The sequence below is a fragment of the Heloderma suspectum genome, chromosome 2, assembly GCF_057233095.1.
Source record: "Heloderma suspectum isolate Gila_16-S chromosome 2, 16-S_ref, whole genome shotgun sequence".
Lineage (NCBI taxonomy): Eukaryota > Metazoa > Chordata > Lepidosauria > Squamata > Helodermatidae > Heloderma > Heloderma suspectum.
Genome location: NC_139459.1, coordinates 369,650,658 through 369,665,507, shown reverse-complemented (window position 1 = coordinate 369,665,507; position 14,850 = coordinate 369,650,658). Strand labels below are relative to the sequence as shown.

The 14,850-nt window shown below is 49.8% G+C and overlaps 1 protein-coding gene across 1 annotated transcript in view; it reads left to right on the top strand.

The window, feature by feature from the left end:
* The window catches only part of LOC146356013 (zinc finger protein 397-like), a 56,377-nt gene that overhangs the window by 16,544 nt on the left and 24,983 nt on the right, over nucleotides 1-14,850 (top strand). Inside the window, exon 6 of the mRNA XM_084831585.1 lies at nucleotides 8,062-8,676. Within this exon, the coding sequence (XP_084687711.1) occupies nucleotides 8,062-8,676 (615 nt within the window). The remainder of the gene's footprint in view (nucleotides 1-8,061; nucleotides 8,677-14,850) is intronic.

Below are 14,850 nucleotides of genomic sequence, written 5' to 3'. Positions count from 1 at the left end.
GATCTGGACTCGCCCGCCGCCTCCCTCTCCGAGAAGAGAGCTGCCTGCGAGCAGTCCTGGGGCTGCGGGCACAGCCCGGTGGAGGATGGTGGCTCGGATTTCGGAGGGGCTGTGGATCCACTCTGGGTTTCAGTCAGACCCCGCCAGAACTCGAAAGGAGCTATCCAAGGTGCTGAGTTCAGCACCTTGGATAGCTCCTTTCGAGTTCTGGCGGGGTCTGACTGAAACCCAGAGTGGATCCACAGCCCCTCCGAAATCCGAGCCACCATCCTCCACTGCCTGTCAGCCCTTCCAGTTTCTATTTTAAATCTGGTTCTGTATTTCAAACTTTTGCACTGCCGCTAGGTTGTGTTTGGTTATTTTTTTAAAAAAATGTGTTGTGATTTTAAACTTTTAAAAGTTTATTTGGCTTTTATTGTCTGGTATTTTACCGTTTTAATTGCTGCGAACTGCCCAGAGAGCTGCAGCCTTTGGGGAGGTATAGAAATGTAGTAAATTTTTGTTGTTGTTGTTGTTCAGTCGTTCAGTCGTGTCCGACTCTTCGTGACCCCATGGACCATAGCACGCCAGGCCTTCCTGTCCTGCGCTCTCTCCCGGAGCGTGCTCAAGTTCATATTCATTGCATCGGTGATGCTATCTAGCCATCTCATCCTCTGCCGTCCCCTTCTCCTTTTGCCTTCAGTCTTTCCCAGCATCAGGGTCTTTTCCAAATAAACCTCAACTCTTGGCATGCTGGCTGGGGTTGAGTGTGCCAGGTGAGGCTCTCTGGGGAAAGGGTTGTACAGCCGGGGCACCACCACTGAAAAGGCCCTCTCTCGTCTCACCATATGCTTCACCTCATGGTCGGTAGCTGCTTCTAGATCTGTCCCCTGTTAATTTATCTCTCTGTTGATTATGTTTGTACCCTGCCTTTTGATAAAAAGCACCCAAGATGGCTAGCAATACAATCCCACATGCAGAAGATCCTGCTAGTTCGATCCTTGGCATTTCCAGTTACAGGGCTGTGTGTGCACATCTGTGTGGGTGCTCTCACCCTTCAGATGTTGCCAGACTCCCCAGATGCTGACATCAGCTGACACCCCCTTCAGGCTTCCCTGTTCCCTCTGAGCTCAGCTGCAATCCTCACAGCAGCTGGGGGAAATGGATTTCCTCAGCAACAATATATTATTCCTTGTTGTAGTTACAAATATTTTTGGGTGGCTTGGACTTGAATGGGTAACGTAGACCACTTCGTTTTACAAAAGACCTTTTCCTGGTGGCCATGAAAACTGCTAGAACTGGTTTGTTGACATGGATCAACACGGCAGCCTGCATTTATGGCCCCTCCTTGGGGGTGTGGCGACTGTCATGACAAACATCTGCACTTCAAAATTGACCACTGCAACACTGCTCCCTTGTAGCCAGGTCTTATCCCACAATGCCATGGCCTCATGACGTTTGGGACTACAATTCCTGTCATCCCCAGCCAGCATGGCCAATGGTCAGGGGAGATGGGGTGTTGTAGTTGGGAGGCCGCCACGTTGAGGAAGGTTGGTGTGCACCAGACAGAGTTAGCTGGACCATTGGCCCGACTTGGTATAACGTGGCTTCCTATGTTCTCGTCACAGGGTCTTCAGCCGCCCTCTGGTCCCTTACATTCGCGCTATTTCTTGATGATGCAGAGAGAAGCCTCCATTGCTTGGAACATTGGCCAATGAAACAGCTGGAAGCTCCGGCCCTCCATTGGTGGTGTGATGAAATGGTCCGTGGTTCTGAGAGACTGACCAACCGGGCTGGATAACATCTGCTGTTGGCCTGTCCCAAAAAGGAAAATGGCGGCAGGACACGGTGCTGCATCACAACGAGGCCTCCACTTGGGGGCCATGCAAGAGCAGGGTGTGAAGGGGCCAGATCTGGACCCAATAGGCCCGGAACTAAGGAAGGGAGTAGCAGGAGGAGGCCGTCCCGTTGTCCCCGCTGGGAGTACTAAGGAATTCTGGGAAGGGATCGCCCCAGGATGCGTTAAAGAGGAGCCAGATGAAGTTCTTCAACAGCGATGGGAAACCCAGTGGCAGCACTTCCTGAAGACGGTGGAGTCCCCCTACATGAAAGGCGGAAATCCAGAACTGCCCCCCGCAAGCGGGGATGAGTGGGCTGTCTTCTCTGATGCCAGTCAACAGCCTCGAAAAGAGAACATTCCTGGACTCCGGCATGGCTCCGCCAGGGAGGCCCAACAGCCTGCTGACACCACATTGGCTGAAGGGGAGACAGACAGTGGGAAAGTAAAGGAGGAGGCCCCAGACGAAGAAGGGTATGAGGAAGTTATCCTCGGCGAGGGCACCCCCGCCTTGGATGCCGAGCGCCAGCGCTTCCGGCAGTTCTGCTACCAGGACGCCGAGGGGCCCCGTGAGGCCTGCGGAATGCTCCGGAAGCTCTGCTGGCGGTGGCTGCAGCCGGAGAGGAACACCAAGGACCAGATCCTGGAGCTGGTGATCCTGGAGCAGTTCCTGGCCATCCTGCCCGAGGAAATGCGGAGCTGGGCGAAAGAACGCGGCGCTGAGAACTGCTCCCAGGCAGTGTCCCTGGCAGAGGGTTTTCTGCTGAGACAGGAACAAGTGGTGAGTACGGTGCACTCGGCAATGGTGAGCGATTTCTGCCCCAGTGTGTCCTTCTGTATTTATTTCTTTATTTATAACATTTATCTACTGCCCAATTGGAAGTTTACAATTATTATTTTTAAAAAACCAAAACAATAAAATAACAATAATAAATAACTAAATTGATAAATAAAATAACAACCCAAATAATAAATAAAACAAACAAAACAATAAATGCCACAATGAAAATATCAAAATGTTAAAACATTAAGGGCACAATCTTATATGCTTAGAAAGAAAAAAAAGTCCTGCAACTCCCAGCATGCCCAGCCAAGTATGCTGGCTGGGGCATGCTGGGAGTTGTAAGACTTTGTCGAAACATACATAGGATTGTGCCCTAAAAATATTAAAGAACCAGCAGTAAAGTTAATAATCAGAGCAACAGAAATAAAGATTAAATGCCTGCTGGAAGAAGAAAGTCTGAACCTATCACCTAAATGTATACAGTGAAGATGCCAGGCCAGACTTCCGGGAAAGGGCATTCCACAGACGGGGGGCCACTACAGAGAAGGCTCTTTTCCTTGTAGCCACCTCTTGTACCGTTGTGGGCACCTGGAGAAAAGCCTCTGTGGGTGATCTTAGCAATCGGACAGGAGTCTGTACAAGGAACAGAAGCTACCCTCCATCTTTGATGGTCACCGTCAAACTGTTTTCGCCTCTGTTACATTATTTCTTCCCTGTCCTCCCGAAATCAAAAACGTGACAAATTAAGCGTGTTTTGTTTTGTTTTTTACTTTTCTCCTTCATCCTCAGAAAAAGCCATTAATAAAGGCTGCATTTCCCAATCCAATTATGTGTGGGGGGTGAGGAGGGCTTTTCCCCCTTTTCCTTCCTCTCGCATGAAGCTAGAGCCCAGGCCGTAGCTGGGCTGGGAAACCTCTTTCAGTGCAAGGGCCGAATTCAGTTTCAGAGGGGCCACATTCCAGTGGTGCCCAGGACAGAAGGCAAAGAAGGCAGGGATGGGTCAAAAATACCAGTATATTTTAGTGTAAAGGTCTTCCTGCCAGTAACTGAGCCTTAGGAGAAGCATTTCAGCGTTTTAGAATGGGGGGGGAATCTGCGCAAAAGCTCAGAAACTACCAAATGGGTGGTTGGGAGAAAGGGCTGGAGCCAGTAGAAGGGTGCGTGGCCTTCTGGGGAACCCTGGAGGGCCGGATTGGGATCCCAGGTGCGCCAGATTTGGCCCTTGGTTCTCAGGCTCCCCACCCCGGGCCATAAATTCAGGGCAAAATGAAAGAAAGGATCATCTTTGCACAACACATACTTGGCTTATGGAATTCACCAGGCGTGGCAGAGGGGCAGGCAAATTAATTGAGGGAATTTATTTATGTATTTATTTTTATTTTTTATTTAATTTATTTATTAATCGCCCATCTGGCTGGTCACCCAGCCACTCTGGGCAATGTACAACAATAGAACAGTTAAAAAAAAATAACATTCTACATTAAAAACATCATATTTCTAAAATACCCTAACCTACCCCAAATGCCTGCCTGAACAACCACGTTTTTAATGCGTGGCGGAAGCTTATTAAAGAGGGGGCATGGCGGAGTTCCCTAGGGAGGGAGTTCCACAGAGTGGGGGCCACCACAGAGAAGGTCCTCTCCCTCGTCCTCACCAGTCTAGCTGTCCTGGCTGATGGGACAGAGAGAAGGCCATCTAAGGCTGATCTTGTTGAGCGGCCTGTCTGGTGTTGCTGGAGGCGCTCCTTAAGATAGTCTTATCAATGGGTGTTTAGTCGTGATAGTTAAATGGAACCTGCTTCTTCGCAGACAGTGTGGCTTGGAATACCTGTTGCTCTGGGGTAAACAAAAGTGGGGCGAGCATGTTGCAGCCATGCCCTGCTTTTGGGCGCCTGTATGAGTCTGGAGGCCTGATTCACTCAGGGCTCAGACAAAACAGATTCTGAGTTACCAAAATGAAACAAGACCATTTGTGAAGAAGAATAACATATAGTGTATTGAATACACGGATGTAATACAGATACAGACTGTAAACAATAAATGCAAGAGAAAGCTTACGCACTCCCCTCCATTGGAGGATCACAGCCCCCTCGGGTGTTGTATTAGTTCCCTAGATGCCATGGGGTGTCGTTCCGAGGGCCAACGGTCTCTGGACAGGTGGGCACCCGTCCTCCTCCCAAAGTGAGCTCAAAGAGCAAACCAGCCTGCTGGATTTTATAGGTGCCTCTCCTCAGTTCCAGAAATGGTCAGAAGAGACACAGGCTGGGAAACAAATCACTCCCCTCCAGAGAAGGTGGGGGGGGGGGCTCTCCTCCAGTTTCTCATGGGAGCGTGAAACCACATCCTTATCTCAAAAGGGTGAGGCGAGTGCCTGAAGAGCTTGGGCTCGCTCTCTGCCTCCTTTATACCATCCATGCGCTGTGCAAAGATGAAATTGACTTGTGGCATGGCCGCAGTAGAATGGCCAATACACAGGGCTACACAGGGCTCTGTGCACTCCAAACAGCATACCGCACACTGCGTTAGTTCACAGCCGGCTCCTCGCCGGTCTTCCGAAACCAAATACAGTGCAGCGTCCCAGATGCACCTGGTTGGCCACTGTGGGAAGCAGGATACTGGGTGCGATGGGCCTGTGAGCCGATCCAGCCGGGCCGCTCTTAGATTTTTTTGTACGCTGAAGTCATTGGAATCACCAAGGGTGCAATAAGAAGGGCCCCCCCCCCATCCCCTGCTGCCTGAGCCCTTGCACTGACGGTGTCAGGGATGGAGCCTGGTGTCCTGCTGTGGCTGTAGCAACTCTAACTGCAGTGGAGTCAGCAAACACTCAAGCCTACTGGTGGGGTTCAGGCTGCAACAGAGGTGGTCTAAATCCAGGCAGAAGTCAGAGCGCAGGCAGGCAGGCAGGCGGCAAGGAACAGGCAGCAGCAGGGGTAGTCCACGTAACAAGCAAGAGGCCCAACACAGTAAATCAGCCCAGAAGCAGGGGCGCCAGGTAGCCCAGAAGGTCAGGAAACAGAGCATCAGTCACAGGGCATGATTCAGGAGGCAAGGCGCACAGCGGGGGCTGGATGGGCCAAGGTGTTCCAATGCTGGCTGGGTTTCGAGTGAAGGCTTTTAAGCCCAAAGCCTGCTGGGCCCCACCCAGAGCTCAGCTGCAGCCATCAGAGCTCCCTTTCCGGAGCCTTCCTCCTGAGGAGTCCCTTTCTCCTGAGGAGACCTTTTCTGGAGGCGAGCACTCCTTCGCACAGGAGCCCTGCTAGCCTGTCGCTTGAGGCAACAACGCTCCCGGGGGCCAGGGGGTGGCTCAGCTTCTGCCTCAGTGGCAGAGTTCCTTTCTCCTAACAGGATGGCCCCACAGCCATTTTCTCAGGGCTCAGGTGCCTGTGAGTCTGGTGGCAGCCCCTGGTCTGGGGTGTCCTGGGCTTTGAGGGCCTCTAGCTCTTCCGCTGAGGAGAACTCCTCCAGTGGGGCATGACACCTGGAGCCTTCTGCTTGCCAAGCAGGCAACCTGCCCCTGAGCAACGGAGCACCCCGTAAAGTGATCCTCTTTCCTTCCTCTCCAAGTCTGATTCTACTCTGCTTGGGATCCTTGCTGCTGTTTCAGGTGCCGGGGCTGTCCAAAGAAGAGGAGAATGGCTTCTCCAGGGCTGAGCAGGCTCCAATGGACTCCTGCGAGTGGCCGCACGTCAGAGAGATCAAGCAAGAGGAAGGCGGTGATGATGCGACCTTGCCAGGTGAGGATGAGGTTTATGGGTAACCAGCCTGGCCACACTCTGAGGTCATCAACAAAAGCCCTTCTCACTTTCCCTCCACCAAGGGTGGTACAAAGAGGGCCTTTTCAGTGGTGGCCCCACACCTCTGGAATCAGCTTCCATCAGGGGTTTACCCGGACCTTTCTTTGCAGGTCTTCAGGAAGGCTCTGAACACTCACTTGTTCTCGCTGGCCTTTGTATAATCTGGTATTTTATTGGTGTTATCTGTTTTTATAGTATTCATTCATTTCATTTCTATGCTGCCCAATAGCCAAAGCTCTCTGGGTGGTTCACAAAAAAAAAATGGATAAAACCAAAAGCCTATCCAGGCCAGTATCCTCGACTTTTATCCTAAAACAAAACAAAACAAAACACAGGAATTATTGTATGTATTTGTATATTTTTGTATTTTTTATCTTGTGCCTTAATGTTTTTAATGAGTGAGTGAGTGAGTGAAGGAAGGAATATGCCTTGATCTGGCAGAGCACAGGGGGCGGAATGTAGATAATAGTATGGCAGAATACTATTCAGAATACCTGAAAATCAAATCCTTTCAGGGAGTGGGGGGTATTAAGGGTTTTTTTAAATTAAAGAAAATGTTTCTAGCTCTCATGGTTGCAAACTTGTGCTTGAAAATGTGTACTGCTGAAATGTCAGAAGGCAGAGAGTGGTAGATGGATGAGATCTCCAGGGGCTGAGGCCTGGAATTCACTTGTCCCTGCTTGGGACACTGGGAGAATGGTATTCACGATCCAGTTTTCCACCCTCACCTGCTTCGCACAAAAAGTGTTATGTTCACAGTTTGAACATCAGAGATAGAGGGAATGATGATTTGGCAAATTCCTGGAGGCGGATAGGTCTGTCAATAGCTGTTAGGCAGGATTGCTAAATGGAATCTCCCTACATCTGAATGTCAGATACTATGACAGAAGGGGGGTTGGCTGTTGCCTTCTTGCCCCGATCGTGGCTTTTCCAGAAGCATCGGGCTGTCCCTTGTTGGAAGCAGGATGCTAGACTAGATGGACCTTGGTCTCATCCAGCAGGGCTGCTCTTGTACCCGTCTGGATACAAATGTGGCCTGGTTTGATGCTTTCCCTACATCCCCCTTGGTACAGGGAATAATTCATGACAGGTTTCTCTCCTTATTCCAGCAGGTGACAAGAGGATGGGTCAGGAGGAGGACAACCAAAAGGGAAATGCTGGGGAAGCAGAGTCTTGCTGGATGTTGTCAGGAGAAGCTGAACATGACGTTTCCGACTACAGTGATCAAGGAGGACCCTCCCTGCAGGAGGACCACCCCGAAACAGGAGAGGACAATTTTATTTATAATCAGGAAGGCAGTGGGAGACCCGAAGAAGGAACCGTGCAACAAAGGATCCCTGCAGGAGAGACCGAAAAGATGTGCAGCGGTTGCGGGGAAGCTTTTCGCTGCCAGGACAAACCCATGAGTCATCAGAGAATCCACTTGGGAGAGAAACCATTCAAATTCGTAGATTGCGCAAAGGGCATTTTCAGTGGAGATGCCCTGATTGCTCATCCGAGAATACGCGGAGGGGAGAAGTCATACATATGCTCGGTGTGCGGGAAAAGCTTTGGCAACCACACCATCCTTACTGCACACAGAAGAACCCACAGTGCGGCGAGCCCAGAGAATTCCGCAGACTTCCGCCCGAAGGTTCCCCGCCGCTCGCCGCTTTTTAAGGACAGGAGGGTGCATGCAGATGAGAGGCCTCACCAATGTACTGAGTGCGAGAAAAGTTTTGGCACCAGGGCCATCCTCCTCAGCCACAAGAGGACGCACACGGGGGAGAAGCCATACAAGTGCCCCGAATGCGGGAAATGTTTCAGCATGGCCTCTGCCCTCATCCGGCACAAGAGGACCCACACGGGGGAGAGGCCGTACCAGTGCCTGGAGTGTGGGAGGTGCTTCGGGGACAGGTCAGGCTTCAATACGCACGTGCGGACCCACACGGGAGAGAAGCTCTACCGCTGCCTGGACTGCGGGAAAAGCTTCGGCCGGCAGGCGCACCTGGCCGACCACGAGCGGACCCACACGGGCGAGAAGCCCTACAAGTGCTCCGTGTGCGAGAAGTGCTTCAGCAGCCTGTCCATCCTCATTAAGCACAAGCGGACCCACACGGGCGAGAAGCCCTACGAGTGCTCCGTGTGTGGGAAAGGCTTCAGCCAGAGCTCCAGCTGCATGAAGCACGCGCGGACCCACACAGGCGAGAAGCCCTACAAGTGCTCGCACTGTGGGCAAAGCTTTAGCCAGAACTCCAGCTGCGTGAGACACGAGAGGACCCACACTGGCGAGAAACCATTCAAGTGATTTCCGTTCTGGGAGGACAAACGCTTTGGAAACGGGCCGTAGCTCGAGGGGGAGAGCGCAGGCAGAACGTCCCAGGTTTAATCCCTAGTGTCTCCAGTTAAAAAGATCAAGGTGATGGGGAAAACCTTTCTCTCCCTGAGATCCAGGAGGGTGACTGCCATTCCGAATGGACGATACCGGGCTAGACGGACCAATAGTCTGAATCTATACAAGGCTACTTCGCCGATTGATCGGGGCCAAACTGGACATTCCAGGATCTCTGGGTGGTGGGCTCTCCCACACTGGAGGCGTTCAAGACGAGGCTGGACAGCCATCTGTCAGGGATGCTCTGACTTGGATTCCTGCATTGAGCAGGGGGTTGGACTCGATGGCCTGGTAGGCCCCATCCAACCCTACTATTCTATGGGAGTCTCAGCTTGAAAAGGAGGGGAGGGCCCATTTCTTTCTCCTCTATACTCCCCCAGCTGTTTTATTCCAGCCAGGATTCCCCGATGTGTATTGTTGACTGCGGATGGAAGGAAAATTGCAGGGAATGCAGGGATGAAGTGGTGGAGGAGGAAAGGGTTAAGCACTCCTACTCCCATGTCCTGGGAGGAATGGCTGAAAAAGCTGGGCAGGTTAAGCCAGGAGAAGAGAAGATGCACAAAATTAGGCATGGTGTGGAGAATGTAGATAGGAAGACACTTTTCTCCTTCTCTCATAATACTAGAACCCAAAGGGGTCAAACTATGGAATTCAGTACAGCAAGATGTAGTGATAGCCACCAATTTGGATGGCTTTAAAGGGGGTTGGACAAATTCCTGAGGAGAAGGCTATCATTGGCAACTAGTCCTGATGGCTATATGCTCCCTCCAATATCAGAGGCAGTGAGCCTATGTACACCAGTTGCTGGGGAACATGGGTGGGAGGGTGCTGTTGCGCTCATGTCGTGCTTGTGGGTTTCCTGTGGGCAGCTGGTCGGCCACTGTGTGAACAGAATGCTGGACTAGATGAACCCTTGGTCCAGTCCAGCAGAGCTCTTCTTACATTCTTAAGATCAAGGGGAGACACAATTGTTGTTGTTGTTGTTGTTCAGTCATGTCTGACTTTTCGTGACCCCATGGACCATAGCACGCCAGGCCTTCCTGTCCTGCGCTCTCTCCCGGAGTGTGCTCAAGTTCATATTCATTGCATTGGTGATGCTATCTAGCCATCTCATCCTCTGCCGTCCCCTTCTCCTTTTGCCTTCAGTCTTTCCCAGCATCAGGGTCTTTTCCAGAGAGTTTTCTCTTCGCATTAGGTGGCCAAAATATTGGAGCTTCAGCTTCAGTATCTGTCCTTCCAATGAGCACTCAGGGTTGATTTCCTTTAGGATTGACTGATTTGACCTCCTTGCAGTCCAGGGGACTCGTAAGAGTCTTCTCCAGCACCACAGTTCGAAAGCATCAATTCTTCGGCGCTCAGCCTTCCTTATAGTCCACCTCTCACAGCCATACATTACTACTGGGAAAACCATAGCTTTGATTAGATGGACCTTTGTCGGCAAGGTGATGTCTCTGCTTCTTACTATGCTGTCTAGGTTTGCCATAGCTTTCCTCCCAAGGAGCAAGCGTCTTTTAATTTCATGGCTACAGTCACCATCTGCGGTGATCTTGGAGCCCAAGAAAGTAAAATCTGTCACTGCTTCCATTTCTTCTCCTTCTATATGCCAGGAAGTGATGGGGCCAGATGCCATTATCTTAGCATTTTAATGTTGAGTTTCAAACCAGCTTTTGCACTCTCCTCTTTCACCCTCAACAAGAGGCTCTTGAGATCCTCTTCGCTTTCTGCCATTAGGGTGGTATCGTCTGCATATCGGAGGTTGTTGATAATTCTCCCGGCAATCTTAATTCCGACCTGTGATTCATCCAACCCGGCGTTTCTCATGATGTACTCTGCATATAAGTTAAATAAGCAGGGTGACAATATGCAGCCTTGTTGTACTCCTTTCCCAATTTTGAACCACTCGGTTGTTCCATGTCTGGTTCTTACTGTTGCTTCTTGACCCTCGTACAGGTTTCTCAGGAGACAGGTAAGGTGGTCTGGTACTCCCATCACTTTCAGAATTTGCCACAGTTTGTTGTGATCCACACAATCAAAGGCTTTAGCGTAGTCAATGAAGCAGAAATAGACGTTTTTCTGGAATTCTCTTGCTTTCTCCATGATGCAGCGAATGTTGGCGATTTGATCTCTAGTTCCTCTGCCTCTTCAAAACCCAGCTTGTACTTCTGGTAGTTCTCGGTTCGCATACTGCTGAAGCCTAGCTTATAGGATTTTGAGCATCACCTTGCTGGCATGTGAAATGAGCGCAATTGTGCGATAGTTTGAACACTCTTTGGCATTGCCCTTCTTTGGAATTGGAATGTAAACTGACCTTTTCCAGTCTTGCGGCCATTGTTGAGTGTTCCAAATTTGTTGGCGTATTGAATGCAGCACTTTAACAGCATCATCTTTTAGGATTTTAAATAGCTCAGCTGGAATACCGTTATCTCCCCTAGCTTTGTTGTTAGTAATGCTTCCTAAGGCCCACTTGACTTCACTCTCTAGGACGTCCGGCTCAAGTTCAGTGGCTGCACTATCATGGCTATCAGGGACATTCAGATCTTTCCTGTATAGTTCTTCTGTGTATTCTTTCCACCTCTTCTTAATCTCATCTGCTTCTGTTAGGTCCCTGCCTTCTTTGTCCTTTATCATGGCCGTCTTTGCACAAAACGTTCCCTTGAGATCTCCAATTTTCTTGAAGAGATCTCTAGTCTTTCACATTCTTTTGTTTTCCTCGATTTCTTTGCATTGTTCATTTAAGAAGGCCTTCTTGTCTCTCCTTGCTATTCTCTGGAACTCTACATTCAGTTGGATATATCTTCCCCTTTCTCCCTTGCTTTTTGCTTCCCTTCTTTCTTCAGCTACTTGTAAAGCCTCATCAGACAGCCACTTGGCTTCCTTGCATTTCTTTTTCTTTGAGATGGATTTCGTTGCTGCCTCCTGAACAATGTTACGGACCTCCGTCCATAGTTCCTCAGGCACTCTGTCTATCAGGTCTAATCCCTGAAATCTATTCCTCACCTCCACTGTATATTCATAAGGGATATGATTTAGGTCATACCTGAATGGTTTAGTGGTTTTCCCTACGTTCTTCAATTTAAGCTGAAATTTTGCAACAAGAAGCTCATGATCTGAGCCACAGTCAGCTCCAGGTCTTGTTTTTACTGACTGTATAGAGCTTCTCCATCTTTGACTGCAAAGGACATAATCAATCTGATTTCGATATTGACCATCTGGTGATGTCCGTGTGTAGAGTCGCCTCTTGTGCTGTTGGAAAAGAGTGTTTGCTATGATCAGCGTGTTCTCTTGGCAAAACTCTATTAGCTCTTGTCCTGCTTCATTTTGTGCACCAAGGCCATGCCTGCCTGTTATCCCGGTGATTTCTTGACTTCCTACTTTAGCATTCCAATCCCCTATGATGAAGAGGACATCTTTTTTTGGTGTTAGTTCTAGAAGGTGTTGTAGGTCTTCATAGAACCGATCAACCACAGCTTCTTCGGCATCAGTGGTTGGGGCATAGACTTGAATTACTGTGATGTTGAATGGTTTGCCTTGGATTCGTACTGAGATCATTCTATCGTTTTTGAGACTGTACCCCAGTACTGCTTTTCCCAACCTTTTGTTGACTATGAGCGCTACTCCATTTCTTCTAAGGGATTCTTGCCCACAATAGTAGATATGATGGTCACCTGAATTCAATTCGCCCATGCCTGTCCATTTTAGTTCACTGATTCCCAAGATGTTGATGTTCAGTCTTGCCATCTCATGTTTGACCACCTCTAGATTACCTTGATTCATTGATCTGACATTCCAGGTTCCTAAACAATATTGTTCTTTACAGCATCGGATTTTCTTTTCACCACCAGACACATCCACAGCTGAGTGTCCTTTTGGCTTTGGCCCAGCCACTTCACTCTTTCTGGCACTACTTGGAAATACCCTCTGCTCTTCCCCAGTAGTATATTGGACACCTTCCAACCTGAGGGGCTCATCTTCCGGCATCATATCTTTTAGCCTTGTGATATGTTTCATGGGGTTTTCTTGGCAAGAATACTGGAGTGGGTTGCCATTTCCTTCTCCAGTGGACCACATTTTGTCAGAACTCTCTGCCATGACCTGTCCGTCATGGGTGGCCCTGCACGGCATAGCTTATGGCTTCACTGAGTTACGCAAGCCCCTTCGCCACAACAAGGCAGTGATCCATGAAGGGGGGAGACACAATAGCTGTCTCCAAATCTCTGAAGAGCTGACGTGTAGACGGTGGAGCAGGCATCTTCTCTGTTGCTCCAGGGGCAGGACCTAGAGCCAATGAATGGGTGGACATGGCAGGGTGGCAGATTTCAGCTAAACATTAGGAGAAGCTTCCTAACTGTAAGAGTGTTCGACTGTGGAGGGGGATTGCCTCTGGAGGTGGCGAGTTTTCCTTCGCTGGAGGTATTGAAGGAGAGGCTGCGTGGCCATCAGTCAGGGATGCCTTTAGCTGCAACCTGCATTGCAGAGGCTGACCTGAGCAGGGGACTGGACTAGATGATCTCCCAAGAAACCTCCCAAGCCTATTATTCTACTCCACAACTAATTCTCCCCTTCAAATCATACTTCCCCCATTGTTTTTTAGATACTCGGAGACCAACTTCCCAGGCCAAGCTGTCTGCAGAATATCTAGTTTGCCCCTAAGAGATTACGCTTGAATGAGCACAATGGAATGCATACTGAGCAAGCAGGGCTGTGCGTATTTTGTGTCTGCAGAAAAATTAAACAGTATTGGGCTCTAGAGTACCATACAGAGAGAATCTTGATGTTCTCTTACCTTTTCCCCATCCACTCCCATTTTTAAAAAAAGTTTCTAGACCTTATTACTACAAAGGAAAACCAGAGGCTGTGTGGTGAAATATGAAACCAGCGTCTGGTGAAATATGAAAAGGCAAGGCGGAGGTGATAGTGGGAGGGAATAGGAAAGGACCCTTGGGGGACAGGGGCCTTCAGTGCCTTACATATATACTCCTGTACCTTTCCATTTGACAAGCGGAACCAGACTTAATAGCCTGATCTTGGAGCCAAACTACACATTACACTAATAGAGTAGTGTGCAACTGAGGCTTCTTTTTTCACTCTCCTGTAAGCATGCATGGCCCTGGTTCAGATCTGGACCATGGTGCTCTGGGAGAGGAGTGTTAAACCTTCTCCCCCACATATTTTTCCCTTCAATCTCTTCCCCCGCCTCAATGGTGGGGTTTAAAAAAGGCAGGGGGAGTCTCTGCGGGAGTCAATGCTCACTTTTTTTCTTTTTTAAAGTTCCTTGTCCTGCAGGCGGGCAGGATTTCGGCAGCAGCGGGGGAGGGGGGAGAAACGGGTGGGGGAAGTAGGTTTAACCTTCTGCTCCTGGAGCACCGTGATCCTGATCTGAATCAGGGCCACATGTGCTTGCAGGAGAGTAAAAAGTAAGAGAACCCTCAAGTTCACAATTAGCGTAACATGTCGTTTAGCCCTTATTTGTTTTTTGCATTTGCATCCCGCCTTTTTTCCTCTTGCGAGGAAGCCAAGACGGCTTACATTATCCTCCTCCTCTCCATTTTATCCTCACAACAACCACCCTGTGAGGTGGGTTGGGCTGAGAGTCAGTGACTGGCCCAAAGTCACCCAGTGAGCTTCCATGGCTGAGTGGGGACTAGAACCCAGATCTCCCGGCTCCCAGTCCAACACTCTCCCCACTACACCATGCTGGCTCCCTTAGAAATCTGTGCGTGATATTCTGGTGCATGCCTGTGTTTTACGTACATGGGGCCAGTGGTGTGGCGGAGGGAGCGGGAGGCAGATAATCCTAATTTGATCGGGGACTCCCTTTCTGCCGATGCCATTTTCCATACAATGAGCAATATGCCCGCACCCCGCAAGCCAGCCAGCCTCTCTGGCAATGGGCTCCAGTCTTTTGCTAGCAGCAGATAAAGCAGCTTGGAAAGAACTTCAGAAGGGTCAGGAAGCCCCCCAAACTGCCAGGTATATTTGCCAACCCCCCCCCCCAAGTCCCTTGTGCAGAGCCTTGCCCCTACTTCTTTGAAAGGAAACCGCCCGCCTCTCCTCAATAAAACCATTTCTTTGCAAGGCGACTTTGT